Source organism: Dreissena polymorpha, chromosome 10 (genome assembly GCF_020536995.1).
Source record: "Dreissena polymorpha isolate Duluth1 chromosome 10, UMN_Dpol_1.0, whole genome shotgun sequence".
In the NCBI taxonomy this organism is placed as follows: Eukaryota; Metazoa; Mollusca; class Bivalvia; order Myida; family Dreissenidae; genus Dreissena; species Dreissena polymorpha.
In genome coordinates this window covers 12,120,290-12,131,332 of record NC_068364.1, presented here as the reverse complement: position 1 = coordinate 12,131,332, position 11,043 = coordinate 12,120,290, and the positions used below count along the sequence as shown (strand labels likewise).

At 35.4% G+C, this 11,043-nt stretch overlaps 1 protein-coding gene across 1 annotated transcript in view; it reads left to right on the top strand.

Annotated features, from left to right (window-relative positions):
- The window catches only part of LOC127847988 (microtubule-associated protein futsch-like), a 196,489-nt gene continuing 185,446 nt past the window's right edge, over positions 1 to 11,043 (top strand). Inside the window, 1 exon segment of the mRNA XM_052380241.1 lies at positions 1 to 130. Within this exon segment, the coding sequence (XP_052236201.1) occupies positions 1 to 130 (130 nt within the window).

Here is an 11,043-nt window from a genome sequence, read left to right as displayed (position 1 = left end):
ATGACGGGACTATCGATACTGTTCAATATGAACACTGCGGACGCATGCTACGTGTACGGACACATCGAGAGGCACAGACGGACGAACGAGCAGTCCATTCAGGAGAGGTACACGCACCCGCTGAGTCCAGGTAAGCCATTGCTTGGTATCCGAACGCACGGACAGACGGATATGAAGACATATAAACAGACCACTTACGGGCGAACTGGGGTCGGAAGGACGAGAAACGGACAAAATAGATTGACGGACTGGAGTTCTGACAGAATCATTCTAAGGACCCGCACCCGAGAACTGAAGGTCGGACAAATTAACGAAGTATATGTCGTCAGATGTTACTTTCCGCATTAATAGTATTTTTCATCTCTTCTTAGCTAAAATCCAGTTCATTCAAAAAGTGTTGCCCCTGATTAGCCTGTGCGGATTGCACATGGAAATATAGGGTGACAATTTACGCACATGCAATAAGCTCCGTTTTCCCAGAGCGCGGCTTATTTAATGTACTGTGAAACAGTTGGTTGACAACATGAAGATGGTCTTGACGAGTCCTTAAATCAAAGCGCTGAAGGCTCTGAATTTGTTCGCTGTTGTATAATCTTAGACGCAACTCAGTTTTCAAAATTATGTTATAGCTTTTTATATCGCAAGTTTGAAATGACCACAACCCATTCAAATTTATAATAAGTGTGTCTTAAAACACCGGTCGAGATGTGTGTGGTTTTTTTTTCAAATCATTGATACAGCTAATCAGTGTGCACATGCTAATCTTATTTGACCTGCATTAAACCCCGTTTTCCCTGAAAGCAGCCAATATGTACAGATTTCAATGATAAACACTAGACTGGCCAACGTTGTCTTACAAGCTGTTAAATACACACTATGTAGTGTACCAGTGTGAACAGGCATATTCGTCGTCTGCTTAAATTTAATGGAGTTATCCACACAGGAAGTCACGGGTTACGGTTCCTACCGTAGCTAAGGCATACTGATTTGCAAAATTGCGTCTGCATTATTTGTGAGCTAACGCTCACAAATAAAAAACGATTGTTTCTACTTGTTCACATACAATGAAAACTCCAGAATAAAAAATGTTGACTTTTTGAGATTTTCCGCCTAATGAGATAAAATGAAATACAAGGTATTGTGACGATGAAGATGGTGAAGACAGAAGTAAGCGTCTTGTTCGGACCGACAGATGTATCATTCTACCACAGACACATTTCTTCATATTCATGATCGAGTATGAAACAATTTGATTGGATTGTTTGTATACTCACCTGATGCATTATTTTATTTAAATAAATGCATGTTGTGATTTTACTTTTAACGAACTATTTGTGTGTTGGAATCCGTTCTCACAATTTTATTCTTCATACTCAGTGCGTATTGTTTACTTTTTAGAGACAAGTAACTCTATCAACAGTTTGCATATATAATTACAACATTACCTCCCTTTACTTTTTTAATCGAAGAATATTCCTTGTGGTCACAATATCTTTATTTGATGGTAAATATTTATTGCGTTGCTGGTATGCTGTCACGTGGAATATGTACTCGTTAGTCCTGCACATAATTATGACGGTCGAAGTTATTTTGAGGTATTTTATGTCCGCAACCGTTACATCGTAACGGATGTCATGTTATGTAAAACAAACTATAGTCTAGTAATAGATATTGTGCAGTTCTAGGAACTTCGCATTTACAAGCAATTAATTGCGTGATTCTGTTTTTATTATATGATCCGCGTTTTGGAAAAACTGGTCTTAATGCATGAGCGTAACGTGTCGTCCCACAGGCTGATCAGGAAGGACACTCTCTGTCCCAACTTAATGTTCGCTCAAAAGATACCTTCTTTAAACGAAAAATACCATACAAGCAGAAAGTGTCGTCCCTAGTTGGCCTGTTCGGACTGCACATGCTTAGCTGCGACGCCACTTTACGCACATGCATTAAGCCCATTTTTCCCAGAACAAGGATCATGCCATACGATGGGTTCCAACGACGGAGAACCGTGTGCATATATTCTGTTTAATATATGACAGTTGCTAAATTATGCCCTTTTTTAGGCTCGATTGGTCATTGTCGGCTCGGGTACTACTTACATGTACCTCGGGTACTCTTAAGTATACTTAAATGTACCCCGGGAACGGAAAACAGTCCAACACGTACCCGGTCAATTTAGACTGTACCCGAGTTTTATTCCCGCCAAAAATCCCATGTCTTAAAACACGCTACTTCGAAAAGACCCTGCCTCGACATCCTTTTTGTAGTATGAGTTTTGATAATATAGAGGTCATCGTACACAATTTTTGATATAAATATGATCACAATTATTTGAAGAAAAAAAGCCGATTTAGCGTAAGAATTCCCGGATACGTTTTAGTGTTTTTACCGTACCCGGGGTACATTTAATTATACTTAAGAGTACCCGGGGTACATTTAAGTAGTCCCTGAGCCGACTATGACAAATCGAGCCTTATTTAGAATATGGTCATGGGAACTTAAGGTCGTGGCTATTATCTGGTGTTCGTGGGTATACTATTACATATACAATTATATCTTTGTATTATTTATGTTTAGGGTTTGGATTGTCCAGAATTCGGCTCGTCTTTCGGGGAACATCATGCCAAAATATTTATTTTTGTTTTCGTAGAATTTCGATTGTCGTTATGCGATTATTTTGGCTAAAGAATGAGTTTCACTCCTTTCACTCTATTTTTGGATAACGTTCCCGTGAGGATTTTACATGTTACAAAAGAGCCTGTGTTCTTTGGTAGTACTTTTTGAATAACCTGCAATATATATTCAGCATAGTAAAATTCGTTGACAATGCTAATTTATTTGATACAAACTGTAAACTCGAGCGTCTCAGATACAACCCGCTTAATTTGGGAATAATATAACAGTTAACATAGGCAGTATAATGTGCCCATTCATTCTCACGCCTCGTAAAATTTTATGTTCGTCTCTCGACAATCGCCCATCATTCGCACGTTTTGTGAGTCACAAACGATGAAGTGATTCAAAGATTTTTATTAATTTACTTACTCCGAAATGTGTTGATGCACCATTGTCGACCATCCAAATTTACAACCATAGTTGACTGATAGCCAATTAACGTATTGTTATTTAGAACTTACTACTAGAAGTTTATTTCTGGTCGTCGGAACTAAATTATTATTTTGGCATTAATATTTGCGAACTAGCATAGTGTGTTTTTAGCGGAATATCATGTCCAGAAAAAATAAAATCTTTTAAAGCGGGACTGCACGATTTTTATATGTGTTAAAATGTAATAAATTTATAAAAAAAACAAGTTACAATAACACAAAATAGGCAAGAAAAAAATATACATTGAAGACGAATTTCATAAAATGCATAAAATACAAATTGTCGCCCCGAGCCGATTGTCACGAAGATATTTCGTACATATTTTCCTACAACCATCGAAGCATTCGTCTTTTTATTAGGATCGGAGTTAGTGTTCGTGTGTCGTAGGAATATAAATCGTTGCGGGAAATTAAAATGACCCGTAAAACTAAATTTAGATTCACATCGTACATGCACGATATACATGCTGGCGAATTCGACTGTCCAGACATTTTCGATTTCAGAATTAAAAATGCCTTATTTCGCATTTTTTCGACACATGTTCTTCTTACCGCTTATTTTGATATATATTGAAATATATTTATAATATTTTTTTTTAAACATTCTATATAAATTCATAAATATTTGACAAAATCGTGCAGTCCCGCTTTAAAGCCCGATGGTTATTACACGTGTATGAGCCGCACTATGGAAAAACCGGTCTTAATGCTTATTCTAAAAGTGTCGTCCACTATTAGCCTTTGTAAGTCTCACAGGCTTATCAGGGACGGCACTTTCCGCCAAAAGTGGATTTTCGTTTAGAAGAGACTTCCTATAAATAGAAAATTCCATTTGAGCGGAACGTGCCGTCGCCGATTAGCCTGTGCGGACTGCATTTTACGCATATACATTAAGCCCTGTTTTCACAGAGCGCGACTCAGATGTTTAGTTGCCCTTACCATCAACGTTTTGGCGTAGCATAAGCATTCTACACATGTGTAAGCATTTACAAATACTTAAGAATGGTTTCTTCGGTATCTCTTAAATCCATCTAATTTACTTATCCATGCCCTTACCACTGAAGCGTGAATGTCAATGGCAAACGACAAAAAAGAAAGACGACTCAGGTAAGGAAGTATATAATTGCCTTTTTACATCCTTTAAAGGGGCCTTTTCACGTTTTGGTAAAGTTACACACACAAAAAAGTTTCTGATTCGATTTTTTTGTTGTAGTTATGACATTTGTGAGGAAACAGTAATACTGAACATTTACCATGCTCTAAAATATCCATTTTATGCTTCTTTTGACGATTTAAAAACCTGAAATTTATAAATTTATAAAGCGTTGCAACGAGAAAGATTGAATAATTTTGATAGTTCTGTTGTTGTCGTTTTATTTTGTGATACTATGAGGATTGCCTATATAATGTATAAAATACACCAATCACTGTATGGTGTATGAGCATGGATGGCCGAGTGGTCTAAGCTATAGACTTTTACGTTAGGTGGTTCGAGCCCAGTTGACGGTTACATTTTTTTCTTTCTTTGATTTTATTATTCTTTTTTTACTTGAGCTTTTTCGATCTAATATTATAATTTATTTCTATAAAGCATTTAATGACACACTTAAATACATGTCAAACTCTGTCCCTTTAACCCATTTATGCCCAGTGGACTCTCCCATCCTTCTAAATTGGATCAATTTATTTCCAAAATTAGGGGTGTCAAGTATATTTATTTCTATATTTAGATTTTTTCATATAGAAATTCATTTAAGCAAACAGCGCAGACCCAGATGAGACGCCGCATTATGCGGCGTCTCATCTTGGTCTACGCTGTTTGCAATGTCCTTTTTTCAGGACGCTAGGCATGAATGGGTAAATATCGTGGCGAATGCTTGAAAACCGCTGCACAAGCTTGATATCTTATATGATATGACAACTAGAGTGGTTTATTATGTACATAAAGTTAAGTTTTCGAAGAAATCTTCTGACATGAATAACAGTGGAAAAAAGAAGAATAAGTGTTCTTTGATTTTCACGCGCGCAATGTAATACTGTTTGATTAATTAATTTAGTTAAGTGCTCGCATAGCTTTGTGGTTTTATCATTAAACGTGGGCTATATTTTGAACGAATTATATGACATTAGGATCTCATGGATTTGACGATGCTGATGTAACCACTTGGCGGATATGTGTGAAGGTGGAAAGAATGTGTTTGCTCAATGTCATACCTGAATGAAAGATAACTTACTTTAAACTACATGTACATGATATTATATATAGCTTCGATAATTGCATAACGTAATTTGCAAGCAATTACTAGTATATACATTCCGTAAATTGGCTATCTTTCGGTTTATTAAGTTAACAATATTTATTTCTTAACATTGTATTTCATTAGTTAATCATAACGCGGCACTATTTCGTTTCAAAACTGTGATAAAGTACCATAAAAATTGTAAATATTTGCGTGGGCAACGCTTCCTTGATCTCTTTTAGAACTCGAAAGGGAACGATTACAGATATAAATCAAAGCGCTGAGGGCACTGAATTTGTTCGCTGTTGTATAATCTTAGACGCAACTCAGTTTTCAAAATTATGTTATAGCTTTTTATATCGCAAGTTTGAAATGACCACAAACCATTCAAATTTATAAAGAGAATGTCTTAAAGAACAGGGATAAGATGTGTTGTTTTTTTCCAAATCATTGATACAGCTAATCAGTGTGCACAGGCTTATTTTATTTGACATGCATTAAGCCCCGTTTACCGTGAAAGCAGCCAATATGTACATATTTTAATGATAAACACTAGACTGGCCAACGTTGTCTTACAAGCTGTTAAATACTTTTGAATACATACACACTATGTAGTGTACTAGTGGGAACTATAAACAGGCAGATGCGGGGATTAGAGCAGACGCTCATAGCATTCGTCGTCTGCTTAATTTTACTGCAGTTATCTACACAGGCAGTCACGGGTTACGGTTCCTAGCGTACTTAACGCAGACTGACTTGCAAAATTGCCTCTACATTATCGCTCACAAATAAAAAAACACAAGTTAGTGCTCCGATGGTAGTGGAATTTGATTCAGTTCTGAGGCTTATTAAAATAATTAAATAATTACAGAAGTCTTATTTTTCAGTTTTTCTAGACTTTCATCATTTAAATCAATCCGCAATGACAGGATTTAATCATTCCATAATGAGAGGGATTAAATAATTCCATAATGAGAGTGGGTTTAATCGTTCCATAATGAGAGGGATTCAATCATTCAATAAAGACAAAGGTTTAATCATTCCATAATGACAGGTGTTTAATAATTCCATAATAACACGGGTTTAATAATTTCATAATGAAAGGGTTTTAATCATTCCATTATGACACCGGTTTAATCATTTCATAATGACAGGTGTTTAATCATTTCATTATGGCAGGGTTTTAAACCTTCCATAATGAGAGTGGGTTTAATCGTTCCATAATGAGAGTGGGTTTGATCGTTCCATAATGAGAGTGGGTTTAATCGTTCCATAATGAAAGAGGGTTTAATCGTTCCATAATCAGAGGTTTTTAATCATTCTATAATGAGCGTGTGTTTAATCATTCCATAATTAGTGTGGGTTTAGTCATCCCGCCATGACAGTGGGTTTAATCATTAAACAGTGAGAGTGGGTTTAATCATTTCTTAATGAGAGGGATTTAGTCATTCCATTATCATAGGTGTCTAACCATTCCATAATAAGAGGGGTTTAATCATTTCATCATAATAGGGATTTACACTTTCCACAATGACAGGGGTTTAACCGTTTTTATAATGAGAGGGGTTTACTCATTCCAGTATGACAGTGGTTTAATCATTCCATAATGAGAGGGGTTTACTCATTCCATAATGCGAGTGGGTTTAATCATTCCGTAATGAGAGTGGGTTTAATCATTCCATATTGACTGTGGTTTAATCGTTCAATAAAGACATGAGTTCAATCATTTCATAATGCTAGGGGTTGTTTAAACTTTCCAAAATGCGAGGGGTTTAATAATTTATTATGACGGGAGTTTAATCATTCCATTATAAGAGGGGTCTAATCATTCCAAAATAAGAAGGGTTTAATCATTTCATAATGAAGGGGTTTAATCATTCCCTTATGACAGGTGTTTAATCATTCCATAATGAGAAGGGTTTAATCATTTCATAATGAGAGGGGTTGAATCGTTCCATAAAGACAGGAGTTAAATAATTCCATAATGAGAGTGGGTTTAATCATTTCATAATGAGTGTGGCTTTAGCCATTCCATAATGAGAGTGGGTTTAATCATTCCGTCATGAGAGGAGTTTAATCATTTGATAATTAGAGATGGTTTTAGCATTCCATAATGATAGGGGTGTAATCATTCCATAATGAGAGCGGGTTTAATCATTTTATAATGATAGGTGTTATATCGTTTCATTATGAGAAGGGTTTAATCATTCCATTATTACAAGGGCGTAATCATAACATAAAGATTTTGGTTTAATAATTCCATAATTGCAGATGTTTTATCGTTCCGTAATGGGAGTGGGTTTAATCATTCCATAATGATAGGGGTTTAATCAGTCCATATTGACAGTGGCTGAATCATTTCATAACGAGAGTGGGTTTAATCGTTCCATAATGGCAGGTGTTTAATAGTTTCATTATGAGAGTGGGTTTAATTCCAAATGACAGGGTTTTAATAATTCCATAGGTTTAATCATTCCATAATTCTAGAGGCTTTATCATTCCACAATCAAAGGGGTTTAATAATTCCATCAGAAGGTTTAATCATTCCACAATGAGAGGGGTTAAATCATATCATAATTCTAGAGGTTTTATCAAATTTAGCTACAAAGATTACATAAATCCATTTCTAAAGAGGTTAAATAATTCATTAATTCCAGAGGATATTTGATCATTCAATTATTCAAAAGTGTACTCATTTCATACTTAACATACATGGTGTTGTGTCCTTTAAATATGTATGTAAAATTCTGAACTATTTCTCACAAATACAATAATCATTTTCAGCTATGGATTTCATACAATTGTGTATTTGGTTATTCGCTAATATAACGTAACTGTGCATAATTATAGCCACCTACACCGCATTTCGTCAATATTTAAGATTAAACATATCATCAGGGGTGGAGATATTTGGCAGATCGCAAATTGCATAGCTCCAGATAAGCGACGTTTAAGTTTTATTTTTAGTAATTAATAGTAGAGATCGGTGTAATTACTTGGATCGCAGCGATGTTAATTAGTAAATGGGCAAGATAACCTAGTTGTTACTTTGTATTCGGTATTTAATTAACCATTAGCGTTTTTGGTGAGGGCATGCTTAAGTTTTATATTTATTTCCATAAAAGTGTTATTCGGTACTCCACATTCTCGTATGGCATTACCATCGTTTATTTAACTCTTTTTTAGTGGTAAATGGTTTTGCAATTGGTTCTCATTTGACCTTAATTTCTTTTTTAAGGCTTCTTATTTATGTTAAATAAATTCACCAACAATTTTATTGAAAGATTTTTAATTGTTTTCGTGTTTAAAACAATGTTTCCTTAATAAAAAATATAGAAACAACACGTAATACAAAATATCAACGTTTTCTATGGGGATTTGTGCAATAACAAACCCTGAGATAACAGTCGTGTATTTTATATATGGGTGTCTCTGATGTGTGTTATATGGTGGCTTAAATGTCCTTGTAACTCTTCCGAAGCCATGTCGTTAAATTTAAGCATTAAACGAACCTTGGTCATAATTTTTTCGACTGGGTTTACTGTTTGCATATGTTAATTGCGCGTAGACGCAGTAAGAAAGGGTTTAAAGATGTTTTAAAGAGACCTGTCCAGATATTTTTCATTTTTGAAGTATGCCTTTAAATATCTCAACAATAATATGTTTAAATATCTTCGCCGTATTCGGAAATCAATTCTAAAACTTAAGAAGAAATCATGGACTGAGACCCGCGAAAACATTGTGATTTTGATGTCGATTGTGATTTTTTTTAACAGGCTTAAAATGGTGGTTATCTGATTAACAAAACGTTCCGAATAATGAATGCTGTAATAATAGGTGTTTACTGCCATGCTAGACTTCACTTTTATGTTCTTATAAAATATGACTGTTTTAAGAGTATTTTTTTATATTTAGATATAAGTCTAAGAATCCGGTTGTAAATAGGGGCCCAGGACGTTGGCGCTGAAGTATTGGCAACAAGAATAGTTTTCATAAAAAGCAAAAAAAAACAACACTTCACCTACATATGAAATCGAGCCCGGAAACTCCGAAGTTAATGTCTATTGATTGTTATTTATGCAAATCGTTCGTGATTGTACCAACTTACGTTTAAATTATTACCCATACACGAAGCGGCATTTGCTGCAAATTGATATATTCGCCTTTAATACATGGTGCTTTTATTTCTGACAAATGTCATGCGACCTTATAAGGTGAACATTTTCAAATAGCACGTGAACACGTCCTTTCAATATTGGGTCTATTTTCTGGATTATATCGGAGGAGGTCACTATCATTTCGTGTCCGGTTTTAGTTATAAATTTAATAAATATTGGGCCGTGCTCTGTGAAGGGGGTTTAATGCATGTGCGTAAAGTGTCGTCCCAGATTAGCCTGTGCATTCCGCACATGCTAATCAGGGACGACACTTTCTGCTTAAACTGGATTTTTGCTGAGAAGTTACTTTCTTTACACGAACATACAAGCAGAAAAAAATCGTCCCTGATTAGTCTATGCGGACTGCACATGCTAATCTGGGACGACACTGTACGCACATGCATTAAACCCCATTTTCTCAGAGCGCGACTCATATAATTAAACTTATACCTTATTGTTATTAAATTTGTAAATGTTTGTTAATTGCTAAATGTTCTAGTCATTGAATTATTCAGTTAAATCAGGAAAAGGAAATACGGATAAAATTACGATAATAAATATGAACATTCAACGTCTAAGTTAAGTATACATCTTTATAAAACGGCACCACGCTCAGAACATCTATACGAAGATATGCGGACAGTGAAATTCTGTGCTGATATTTGTTGAACGAAAGTTCGAACAAAATATTACAAATGACTGACAGTTTGAAATAAACGAACCAAATGTGTTTTACAATACTTGGCGCGTGACGACTATATTGAATGCGACACTGATCATGTTGTGCTACAAGGCTATATGAACACATGTCTACATTTTATTGAAATCTCGTACTCAATTGTGCTCAATGTGTCGATTTAAATGTCCGTTTTATATACAGAACGGAATGTTTGTTAAATGACCGGTGTTGTTTGTGGAGTATTTAATTTAGTGTTTCATATGTTTCAGTACGTGTTTTTCTTTTGTTTAATATGGTTGAAATACAACGAAGTGGAATGTCGGAAACTTCTACTACCTTCGATGTGTATTTTGTAGTGGAATTCTTAGATACATGTAATGTTAGAAAGTTGTAACGGGTTAAATATACATGATCCTCGTTCTGGATATACCGGGCTTAATGCATGTGCGTAAAGCGTCGTCCCCGATTACCGGTAGCTTGTGCAGTCCGCACAGTCTAATCAGGGACGATACTTTCCGCTTTTATTGTATATTTCGTTTAAAGGAAGTTTCTTCTTTGCTAAAATCTAGTTTAGGCAGAAAGTATTCGTCCCAAATTAGCCCAAGTTGACTGCAAAGGCTAAACTGGGACGACACGTTACGCACATGCATTAAGCCCAGTTTTCCCAGAACGGTGCTAACATAATGTAAAACTGCTGCAATGTGATGGATATAAAACTAATGAACACAATATTGATAGGGCAAAAACAATCATACATTCCCCAGGTTTCGTTAACAAATGTGTTTGAAATTCGTCGTTAAATCAGGATTAGAGCGGATCGTGTTAATTTCACTATTTGCGGTTAACACTTTAAGCGCAAT